Source organism: Ornithorhynchus anatinus, chromosome 3 (assembly GCF_004115215.2).
Source record: "Ornithorhynchus anatinus isolate Pmale09 chromosome 3, mOrnAna1.pri.v4, whole genome shotgun sequence".
Taxonomy (NCBI): domain Eukaryota; kingdom Metazoa; phylum Chordata; class Mammalia; order Monotremata; family Ornithorhynchidae; genus Ornithorhynchus; species Ornithorhynchus anatinus.
The window spans coordinates 89,155,210-89,167,557 of NC_041730.1; the positions used below are offsets into that span (position 1 = coordinate 89,155,210).

The 12,348-nt window shown below is 47.6% G+C and overlaps 1 protein-coding gene across 3 annotated transcripts in view; it reads left to right on the forward strand.

The window, feature by feature from the left end:
• Positions 1–9,567: 9,567 nt before the first annotated feature.
• Positions 9,568–12,348, forward strand: part of PBLD (phenazine biosynthesis like protein domain containing) — a 30,002-nt gene continuing 27,221 nt past the window's right edge. For all 3 annotated transcript variants that reach the window (XM_001505956.5, XM_007672287.3, XM_003431320.4), the window contains exon 1: positions 9,568–9,711. In XM_001505956.5, the coding sequence (XP_001506006.2) occupies positions 9,628–9,711 (84 nt within the window). In that variant the 5' untranslated portion in view covers positions 9,568–9,627. The remainder of the gene's footprint in view (positions 9,712–12,348) is intronic.

Here is a 12,348-nt window from a genome sequence, read left to right on the forward strand (position 1 = left end):
GGAGAACAGAAGAGGGCCGAGAACTGACCCTTGAGGAACTCCAACAGTTAAAGGATGGGAGGGGGAGGAGGCGCCCGCGAAGGAGACTGAGAATGACCAGCCAGAGAGATAAGAGGAGAACCGGGAGAGGACGGAGTCCGTGAAGCCAAGGTGAGATAAGGTGTGGAGGAGGAGGGGATGGTCGACAGTGTCAAAGGCAGCAGAGAGGTCAAGGAGGATCAGAATGGAGTAGGAGCCATCGGATTTGGCAAGAAGGAGGTCACGGGTGACCTTAGAGAGAGAACAGTCTCGGTAGAGTGGAGAGGACGGAAGCCAGATTGGAGGGGGTCCGGGAGAGAATGGGAGTTAAAGAATTCTAAGCAGCGATTGTAGATGACTCGTTCTAGGATTTTGGAAAGGAAGGGTAGTAGGGAGACAGGGCGATAACTGGAAGGGAAAGTGGGGTCGAGAGAGGGTTTTTTTAGGAGGGGGGAGACGTGGGCATGTTTGAAGGCAGAGGGGAAGGAGCCATTGGAGATTGAGTGGTTAAAAATAGAAGTTAAGGAAGGGAGGAGGGCAGGGGCGATGTTTTTTAAAAGGTGAGCGGGAATGGGGTCCGAGGCACAGGTGGAGGGGGTGGCGCTTGCGAGGAGGGAGGAGATCTCCTCTGAGGATACTAATATGAAGCGAAGCTACACCCAACCAATGAAATCAAAAGTCAACAGGAAATGGGAGGTTCTGTGGTCTTTATTTAACCAGCTGCTTTGCTTCTGTAAAACGGACACTCCTTGTTCTGATTCGTCAGGGCAGGGACTGTCCCCGCTTCTTGCAAGAATTGTAATAAAATACTTTTGGTTGTTATCTCGAGACAACTCCGAGCGTTTCACTCAGAGCGTTTCTTCCGAATAAGGGCATTGTCATCCCACACAGTTTTGAGGGCTCGTCCGGGATTTGTTTGCTCTTTGGGAGGACAGTCTGGAACCCTCTCCTCGAAAGCAGACGCCACCCGGAGAGTTTATTCCCGGAAGCCTTCGAGAGGGAGCGGCTGGGAACCTCCCCTCTCCTTGAGTAAGTAGCCCAAAGTGGAGGAACTCGTTAGCAACCAAAAGTACGGAGGCGACGAAGTGAGAGAAGACCGGCCTGCCGACCCGACATGAGAACAGTCAGGCAACTTGTGCGCGCATGACCCGGAGGTAAGCCCTCTTTGGTCTGGGGAACTCAGGAGATAGAGGAATCCCCGTGTTGAGTTAGGGCCCTCAGCGTAGGCACCCGGGTGACTGACGGTGAGTGGGCGACCCTCACCACCCTAGTAGGATCTAGGGATAGAAGGGGGGAGAGCAAGTACCCTTTTCTAGGACATGGGAAAAGAACAGTCGAAACCACAAGCCTCCAAGAAGGACGTAGATGTCCTGAATATCCCCAGAGATAGTCCTTTAGGTAACCGGTTACAGAATTGGAATTATTTACCAAAATATGCAGGGAAGGATAAAAGGAAAATGATAAAATATTGTTGCTTTGTCTGGGGGGGGAGGAAGATTTAGGAGGAGGAATAACCTGGCCAAGGTATGGCTCCTCCGAGGACTGGGTGTGCCAGAAACTGGTTCTTTATGTGAATGACAAAAAACCACCCAGTCCTGAAGAAAGCATGTATGCCTGCCTCTGGCTACCGGAGACTAACCTTTTCTTTGCAGCGACAAAACCCTCAAAGAGTGAGGAAATCGGGGTGTCAAGAAAAGACGAGGAGAGGGATAAGCCCCCGCATTCGTGGGACCCCCTCCTCGCCCTATCTCCTCCCTACATCCCTCCCCCGCAATCACAACCTGCTTCGCAGGTGCTGACCGCCCCTCCCGACCCCGCGGGTGCCCCCCTAATTAACCTCGAAGCGACTGGGGTTGCGCCCGCCGGAATCCTGAGCAGGGAATTGAGACAATTGAGGAAGGATCTCGAGAACTTCCTGCTCCCCGACCCCGCCTCTCCTGGGGCCAAAATGTACCCTCTACGGGAAGTGCCTACTGCAACGGGGCATATCGGCTATGTCGGGGCCCCTGTGAGTGGCATGGAAGTAAGAAACTTCAAGAAGGATTTAAAATCCCTCCAGGAGGACCCCACGGGGGTAGCGGAACAATTAGATCACTTCCTTGGCCCAAGTTTGTACCCGTGGGGCAAGTTAATGCACATCCTTAGTATTTTATTCAACCAGGATGAGTGAGCCCAAATTAGAGCCACAGCTATGACAGAATGGGAACACCGGCACCCTCCAGGGGTTGGGGTCATTCCGGCAGATCAGAAATACCCCATGACGGACCCCGGGTGGAATAATAATGACCCGGCTCACCGAAGACAGATGCAGGATTTGAGGGATTTGATAATAGCGGGGATTAGGAACGCGGTCCCCAGACCCCAAAACATCAAGAAGGCCTTCGAGATCACACAGGGAAAGGATGAGTCGCCAGCTGCATTCTTGGAACGGCTAAGAGAAGGATTTCTCAAATACTCAGGGATGGACCCAGAGAGCGATGAATTAATCTCTAGCCTGAAGTTACACTTTGTAACTAATGCTTGGCTGGATATTGCCAAGAAGATTCAAAAAACTTGAGGGGTGGAACAGGAAAGAGATAAGGGATCTATTAGATGAAGCCACCAAGGTTTATGTGAGGAGAGATGAGGAGAAGCAGAAGCAGAAAACCAAACTCTTTCTACAGGCAGTCAGATACTCTAGGTTAGATGAGAAGAAAAATGGTGCCCCAAAGCCGCACCAAGAAGCAGCAGACCGAAAACCTGACACGGGGGCTGGCAGATCCTACAAAAGACGGCCCCTGATCTGTTACGCATGTGGCAAAGAGGGACATATAGCTAGAAATTGCCCACAAGAGCAGAAGGACAAGCAGGTCTGCTCTCTTTTGGAATTAGAAGACTAGGGGTGCAAGGGGCTTATAGAAAAATCCCACCCAGAGCCCTTGGTAGAATTGAGGGTGGGACCTCTGGGAGAGGAAGTTACTTTCCTGGTAGACTCGGGGGCTACTTGGTCCTCAATAATCCAGCTCCCCAGGGGCACAGAATTATCAACTGGGAATTTAATAGTGTCGGGGGTTAAAGGGGAAAGTTTTACAGTCCCCATAACAGAGACATTGGAAATCGAGTATTGGGGGCAACAGTTCTAAGCAGACTACTATTAGTAGCGGAGGTTGGGGTGAACCTGCTGGGACGAGATCTGATTACCAAATTAGGGATAGGTCTGATATCACAAGGACCTGCCATACTCCCTGTTAAACTATTCTTGATGAGTCCTGAAGAGGAGAAGGAGGTTGCTCCCCAAGTCTGGGCCGACCCGGAACATCCTGGAAGGTTGAACATACCTCCCATTAAAATTAAAGTGCTGGAATCGTCCCCAGTGGTTAGGGTAAAACAATATCCTATTTCCCTCGAAGGGAAGAGGGGATTGAAACCAGTCCTCGAGAGGTTAATGGCATCAGGGGCTTATAGAACCCTGCCTCTCCCCATACAATACCCCGATTCTCCCGGTGAAAAAGGACGGGAAATATAGGATGGTCCAGGACTTATGGGAAATTAATAAGATAGTGCTACCTTCGCACCCTGTGGTTCCTGACCCTTTTACGATCATGGGACGAATACCTGAAGGGAGTGCATGGTTCAGTGTTGTGGATCTGAAAGATGCCTTTTGGAGTTGCCCGCTGGACAAAGAAAGTAGGGAATACTTCGACTTCGAGTGGGAGGATCCGGAAAATGGGAGGAAACAACAGTACAGGTGGTGCGTCCTGCCCCAGGGCTACACAGAATCCCCGACCTTGTTTGGACAAGTTTTGGAAAGAACTCTGGAAGGGTTCTCCCCTTCTCAGGGTATTGTAATTATACAATATGGGGATAATAATAATAATGTTGGTATTTGTTAAGCGCTTACTATGTGCCGAGCACTGTTCTAAGCGCTGGGGTAGACATAGGGGAATCAGGTTGTCCCACGTGGGGCTCACAGTCTTCATCCCCATTTTACAGATGAGGGAACTGAGGCACAGAGAAGTTAAGTGACTTGCCCACAGTCACACAGCTGACAAGTGGCAGAGCTGGGATTCGAACTCATGAGCCCTGACTCCAAAGCCCGTGCTCTTTCCATTGAGCCACGCTGACCTGCAGGTGGCTGGCCGAAAACACGGGTGTGTCAGCCGGGCCACCATAGGATTACTCAATTACTTGGGTCTCCAGGGACTACGGGTGTCGAGGGACAAACTACAATTTGTGGAACAGGAGGTTAAGTATCTTGGACACCTGATAAGTGAAGGAAGGAAAAGATTAGATCCGGCCAGAGTAGCAGGGATTGTGTGCACCCCGAGGCCGGTGACAAAAGAGCCCTCAGAAAATTCCTGGGGTTAGTAGGATATTGCCGAAATTGGATAGACCCATATGTGGGTCTGACTAAACCTTTGTACAGTCACCTATTAGAAGAAAAACCTGACAAAGTGGAGTGGGATGAGGAAAGTAGCATAAATTTCAAAAGACTAAAAAGTACCCTTGCCTCAGTGCCAGTGTTAATGTTGCCCTCCCCAGACAAGCCCTTTCATTTATTTGTGAACACGGAGAAAGGAGTAGCATTGGGAGTCCTAGCCCAAATGAGAGGAGGGCAACGACACCCCGTGGCCTTCTTATCCAAAATGTTGGATTCAGTAGCCAGAGGGTGGCCGGCATGTATCCAGGCAGTGGCAGCCACCGCTGTCCTGGTAGAAGAAAGCCGAAGAATCACTTTTGGGGGTGCGCTGGTAGTCAGTGTTCCTCACCAGGTGCGAACTATTCTCAGTCAGAAAGCCGGGAGGTGGCTAACTGATTCGAGGATCCTGAAATATGAAGCTATTCTGCTAGAACAGGATGACCTAATGTTAACCCAAGACCATAACCTTAATCCAGCTAATTTTCTCACAGCCTCGGTGGGAGGGTCGAGAGAAATTGAGCACGACTGTTTGGAAGTGGTAGACTTTCAGACTAAGATTAGACGGGACCTACAGGAATCCCTGCTAAGGGAAGGACTAAATTTGTTTGTCGATGGGTCATCAAGAGTAATAGAGGGAAAACGGGCCAATGGTTATGCTATTGTACATGGGGACAAAAGTTCTCTGGTACAGGCCAGGAACCTACCTAAAAGTTGGTCAGTGCAAACCTGCGAGTTATACACCCTGAACCAGGCCCTTAAACTCCTGAATGGAAAAGTAGGAACAATATATACCGACTCTAAATATGCCTGGGGGGTGGTACATATGTTTGGGAAGATATAGGAAGAAAGAGGATTGATTAACAGGCAGGGTAAAGATCTAGCCCATGGAACCTTGGTTACAGAAGTCCTAAGTAATTTACTATTGTCCAAAGCCATTTCGGTGGTTCATGTAAAGGGGCACCAGACTGGGTCTTCTTTCGAGGCTCGAGGCAACCGATTGGCCGATGAGGAGGCTGGAAGAGCGGGGAGAGGGAACCGTAGCGAGCCGAAGTGGTGATGGTACTGATTCCCACCTTACCCCTTAGTCTCCCTTCTCCATCCTTTACCCCAGAGGAACAACAAAAAGCTACCCAGCTGGGTGCCCAAAGAAGGGAAGATGGTCATTGGTTTCTCCCGGACGGTCGAGAGGTACTGACCAAGGTAGGTATGAGACATGTCCTACAATACCTGCACCAAGGCAGTCACTGGGACACTCAGAATTTATGTGATGCAGTACTGGTTAGGTACGTGTCACCTGGACTGTATACCATGGCCAGACAACTGGTGGAGGGTTGCCTGATTTGTCGAAGGACGAATAAGTCTGCCCAACGCCGAGTCAGGCCAGGAGACCGACCCCCGGGTTACCGGCCTTTCCAGAATGTCCAGATAGACTTTACTGAACTCCCACCAGTAGTACGTCTCAAATAACTTCTGGTCGTGGTGGACCACTTAACTTCATGGGTTGAGGCTTTTCCACTGCCCCGAGCTACGGCCCCGCTGGTCAGAAAGGTACTCCTAGAACAAAGGTACTCCTAGAACAAATAATTCCTCGGTATGGGCTGGTAGAACGGATAGACTCAGATCAGGGGACCCACTTCACGGCGAAGGACCGCCAATCTCTGTCCCAAACTCTAGAAATCTCCTGGGAATACCATACTCCTTGGCACCCCCTGTCTTCAGGTAAGGTGGAACGGATGAACCAAGAGATCAAGAGGCAACTGACCAAATTGGCCACTGAGACTCAGTTGCCCTGAACAAAATGCTTGCCTCTAGCCTTGCTAAGAATAAGAACCAAACCAAGGAGAGACATTGGGTTATCACCATATGAATTGATGTTTGGACACCCCTATCCGGGAGTCAAAGGGGAGAAATTGGACCCAGCATGGGAGACCAAGGACAGATTTATTAGAGAATATGTATTAGCCTTGGCTAAGCACCTAAAAGAGTTGAAAATCAAAGGACTTATTGCTCAGACCCCTCCCCTCGGATTCCCGATTCACAAGTATCAACCAGGAGATTGGGTCCTGATAAAGACTTGGAAGGAGGAGAAGCTGACGCCCGGCTGGGAGGGACCCTTCCAGATCCTTCTGACATCCGACACCGCCGTCCGAACCCAGGAGCGGGGGTGGACCCATCACACTTGTGTCAAGGGACCTGTGGATGCTCCAAAGGCCTGGACTGCAGTTCCAGATCCGGACCACGAACTGAGACTGCACCTCAGGAAAGCGTAAGATCTCCCCGATGGACAATTTGTTCGACCATAATATCGTAGACACCCCTTTGCTTTGTGAAGATTGAAATTGTATGTGATTGTTATCCCACATCCATAACCTGTTCTCACGCCCTAGGCCACCCCTCGGAACTGACCAGGACGACCGGGGAGCTCTAGGATGGGCCGGTTGGGAGGAACGAAAGGACCGACTCCGATACTGGGGTTGCTCCTGCTGGCCTCCAGCGCTTGCTCAGCTTTGCCCATCAACACCCCTCCCGTTGGAGAAAATCGCTTCCAGCAACTGATCCAGACGGTTGCTGTGACATTTAATCTGACTAACTGCTGGGTCTGTGGAGGGCCCCAGGGCTTAACCCAATGGCCCTGGGTGTCCGTTCCCCTCAGTCCCGCATGGATTCTGAGTAATCGGTCACAAGCCCATAATGGGATGGGGTTTTGGAAAACAGAGGAGGAACACCAGTGGGCCTTAGCGGCAGTACCCAAGGGTAAATATTGCCTAAATCAGACCGGAACTGGAGAAGGGATAGGTGTTAGTCGCTGCAGCTACACCTACACGAAGAACGTCATCCCTAAGACTATCTACTGCTCACAGTATGAGGGCCAGTGGAATCAGACTCATGTCAGATGCTCTAATGGGATCTGGGTGTCATGCCTCAATCACCCTCCTAATGCCCCAGATTGGTCGGCTAATATCTCCTCATGCCACTATAAATTGGGAGGAGGGGGCACAATTGCCGGCATGTGCAAAGAGAACTTGGACTTGGCCAGATGTAAGGCAGCAAACCAAACTGGCAATTGGACCAGGATTCATCATGAATGGAGATGGCAAAACAACACATGGAGAGGAGGGCTAACCCAGTTTTGGAGCCTTCAGAATGAAACCGGGGCAGGTTGTGTAGAACGATGTACGTGGAAGGACAAGCAAAAACTTTGGAGGTGTCAGTACGACCGTAATTGCGGGGCGGGACCCCTGGGACTAGTGGATCAACAATACTATCCCAACATACGAGACAGTGAAAACCGAACTCGTATATTTAAGGAGAAACAGCCTGCCCTAAAGGGACATTATTGGATTTGTGGAAACACAGCATACACCCATCTTTCCCTAAATTGGACCGGGGTTTGTTATATAGGACTGATTCAACCCAAATTCTTCCTCCTACCAGAACAAGCTGGAAAGCATTTGCCCATTCCATTATATGAAGAAATGGGAGACTAGTTAAAGAAATAACACAGGACATTAGGACGCTAGCTCACGTCCCTGTTCAGACATCGAATTCCCCCTTTGATGGCTCATGGCGTGGTTCAGTGGTAGTTGGTGGAAGCAAGTTCTATGGTTTGGTCTAATCACTCTCAGCGGGGTTATCCTTCTACCCCGTTGCTTGCCTTGCATGATGAGGCTGATTACGGGGATCGTACAAAGTTCTTTATCCAAAATGGTCAGGGCGGACGGAAATGTTCAAGTGATGGTTATGAAAAGTCAGGGATGGCTCCCGCTCCCAATAAAATGAGCTGATCCCTACGGGGATGATGTCGATTCCCAGTGTTCGACGGCTTTGAGGGAATTTGAACGTAAATAACCCGTGAGGAACCCTCAAGAATTCATGATGAAATAAGAGGAGGGATTGAGTGGGACAAAATGGCTGGCCATAGTGAGGTGTCCTCAGTTAGCAGGGCTTAATAAAAGTACTAGGCCAGAGTGTCGTTTCCCCCGAAATTACCGGATCATCGGGAACATGTGGAAACCCCCGACAACAGAAAAGCAATCCCTAATAAGGAGCGAAGCTACGCCCAACCAATGAAATCAAAAGGCAACAGGAAATGGGATGTTCTGTGGTCTTTCTTTATTTAACCAGCTGCTTTGCTTCTGTAAAACGGGCACTCCTTGTTCTGATTCGTCAGGGCAGGGACTGTCCCCGCTTCTTGCAAGAATCGAAATAAAATACTTTTGGTTGTTACCTCGAGACGACTCCGAGCGTTTCTTCCGAATAAGGGCATTGTCATCCCACACAACTTGTATCTACCCAGTGCTCAATATGGTTCCTGAAACATAGTAAGTGCTCAACAAATTCCATTAAAAAAAAAAACTTGAAAACAAGGATTGAATCTACCAACTGTATTGTTCTCTCCCAAGTGCTTAGTACATTGTTCTGCATAAAGTAAACACTCAATAAATACAATTGATTGACTGATCATTTATTTTAGATAACCCATTTAAATGGGCTTCTTTACACTTGCTCTTATCATGCAAAGCTTTATTTTTAAATGGTATTTGTTAAGTACCTTGTGCCAGACACTGTTCTAAGAACTGGAGTAGAAATATGCAAGCCAATTTGGACAATCTATATCCCACATGGGATATATGCAAGCCAATTTGGACAGTCTTAATCTCTATTTTACAGATGAGATAACAGGTACAGAGAAGTGAAGGGACTTGTCCAAGGTCACATAGCAGACAAGTGTTGGAGCTGTCTGCTCCTTCCGAGTCAGATCCTTGCTCTGTCCACTAGACCATGCTGTTTCCCCATATTCATTCAATCATATTTATTGAGCACTTATGGTGTGCAGAGCACTGTACTAAGAGCTTGGGAGAGTATAATGCAACAATAAACAATGACATTCCTGGCCCACAACGCTTACAACCTAGAGGATGAGCTATAAGCTTGGCTCTTCTTCTGGTGAGATTATTTGATTCTCCTTGAGATGATCTTGATTTGGACTCCCTAATTTAAGGACATTAACTGGGGGAAAGTTCTCCAAGAGATGGCATTTCAGAGGAAAGGAAATGTACCTTTAAATGTGGGCGTGTTTGAGTCCAAGGTTGTCATTGGTTGCCGCACTAAACTGCTGACAGAGAGAATCTTTAAAATTACCAGTTGCACTACAACCTTGCAGATAAAGAGCACCTCAGGCAACTTTCTGAAACTGGATCAGCAAGAAAATGCAACTTCCTGTTTTTACAGTGGATGCATTTACTAATGAAGCATTTCGTGGGAATCCTGCAGCAGTCTGTCTTCTTGAAAATGTAAGTTTTTATTCTATTTTCAAAAGGTTTCTGATAGAAAGAAGGCATTCAGAAATATTCCGGTTGCTGGACTGTGTCCCGGTTTCCAATGTTCCTTTTCTACCTCCTCCATTTCCTTGAATTTATTAGAGCTGATTTGGGCCGGAAGCAAAAGAAGACGTAGCTGTTGGTAGTAATGGTATTTAGTAATGACATTTTTTAAGTGCTATGTGCCAGGCATTGAACTAAGCACTAGGTAGGCAGGCAGGCTCTACACAGTTGGCAACATTTACAGAAGCTCCTGACCACTGGCTTTAAGGCACCTAAATAGACTTCTCCCTCCTACTTATCTACTCCCCTCTTCCACTACACCTTACAGCTTACACTCATTGCTAGACAAGTCACTATGCCTCATTCTCATCTCTGACCATGGACTTCTTTCTTGCTCACCCACTCTCTGCAAATTAGGAAAACCACAACTCTCCCCATTTTCAGTGCTCCTCTGAAATCACATCTTCACCAGGAGGCCTTTCCCAGCTCATTTCTAATCTCCCTTGCTCCCATACTGTCTCACCATTTCCATGCCACCCGATCTCTTACTCACAGCCTCCCATTCCACCTTTCATTTCATTCATTCATTCGATCAATTGTATTTATTGAGCGCTTACTGTGTGCAGAGCACTGTACTAAGCACTTGGAATGTACAGTTCAGCAATAGAGACAATCCCCACCAACAATGGGCTCACAGTCTAAAGGGGGAAGACAGACAACAAAACAAAACAAGTAGTCTGGCGACCTCTGTAATAATGATAGTAATAATGATGGTATTTGTTAAGCACTAACTATGTGCCAAGCATTCATTCATTCAATAGTATTTATTGAGTGCTTACTATGTGCAGAGCACTGTACTAAGCACTTGGAATGTACAAATCGGCAACAGAGACAGTCCCTGCCCATTGACGGGCTTACAGTCTAGTCTAAGCATTGGTCTAAGCACTGGGGTAGATACAAGGTAATCAGGTAGTCACACGTGGGTCTCATAGTCTTAATCTCCATTTTACAGATGAGGGAACTGAGGCTCAGAGAAGTTAAGTGACTTGCCCAAAGTCACACAGCTGACACATGGCAGAGGTGGGATTAGAACCCCAGACCTCTAAGTCCCAAGCCTGGGCTCTTTCCATATTTTAACCTAGTTCCTTTCTTCGGTACTTGTAGCTCCCTTTTCCTTCCTCTAATTTATATTAGTGCTTCTCTCTCCTCTTAGATTGTAAACTCTTTGAGGGCAGGGATCATGTTAACTACTTCCATTACACTTTCTCAGTAAACAATAGGTGCTCAATATATACCATACTGATCCATTAAATTCTAATCCTACCTCTGCCACTTGCACACTGTGTGACCTTGGTCAAATCACTTAACATTTCTGTGCCTCAGTTTCAGTTTCTGTAAAATGGGGATTTAACATCTGGTCTCCTTCCTACTTAACCTATGAGCCACATTTTTAATTGTAGTTGTTCAGTGCTAACTATATGCCAGGCACTCTACTAAGTGTTGGGGTAGCTAAAGGTAATCATGTTTGACATAGTCCACATCCCATATGAGGCTCAGTCTTAATCTCCATTTTACAGATTAAGGTAACCGAGTCCTGGAGAAGAAAAATGAAGTGCCCAAGGTCACACAGTGGACAAATGACAGAAACAGGATTAGAACTCAGGACCTCCTGACTCTCAGGCCTGTGCTCTAGCCTCTAAGCATGCTGCTTCTCACCGTATAACTCTGTTAAATTACTCTCCCAAGCACTTTCTACAGTGCTCTGCACTGAATAAATACCACTGATTGGCCGATTGATCTTAGGCAGCAACTATCCTTCTGGTGGACTTCAGAGCCAATCAGGAAGCCTGTGTGAACATGCTGTTACAGGATCCAAAGTCCATGTTTGCCTGGATTTTCAGCCAAACCCCCCAAAATATTTACACAAAGGACAATTAGCAAATCCCTCTTTGGATGGATTGCAGATGAAGCTTCTTCTGCTTCCATAGAGGAAATTTATCAGTTGGGGAATTGTGAAGAGTGAGCATTTGGTTTGCCCCATTCAGTTATGACCAATAAATGTTGAGAAGAGTGAATTATGATCCAGGCAGGAGCAGGATTAGTACACCTTCTGGTATGAAGGATGTATCTTTGTATTATTGATCAGTCAATTAATCAGTGCTATTTATTGAGCATTTACTGTGTGCAGAGAAGCAGCATGGTTTAGTGGATAGAGCAAGGACCTGGGATTCAGAAGGATCTGGGTTCTAATCCCAGCTCTGCTACATGTCTGCTGTGTAACTTTGGGCAAGGCACATTACTTCTTTGGGCCTCAGTTACCTTATCTATAAAATGGGGGTTAATAATAATAATGATAATAATGTTGGTATTTGTTAAGCTCTTACTATGTGCAGAGCACTGTTCTAAGCACTGGGGGAGATACAGTGTCATCAGGTTGTCCCACATGAGGCTCACAGTCTTCATCCCAATTTTACAGAAGAGGTCACTGAGGCACAGAGAAGTGAAGTGACTTGCCCACAGTCACACAGCTGAGGGGCAGAGTGGGGATTCGAACCCATGACCTCTGACTCCCAAACCCAGGCTCTTTCCACTGAGCCATGCTGTTCA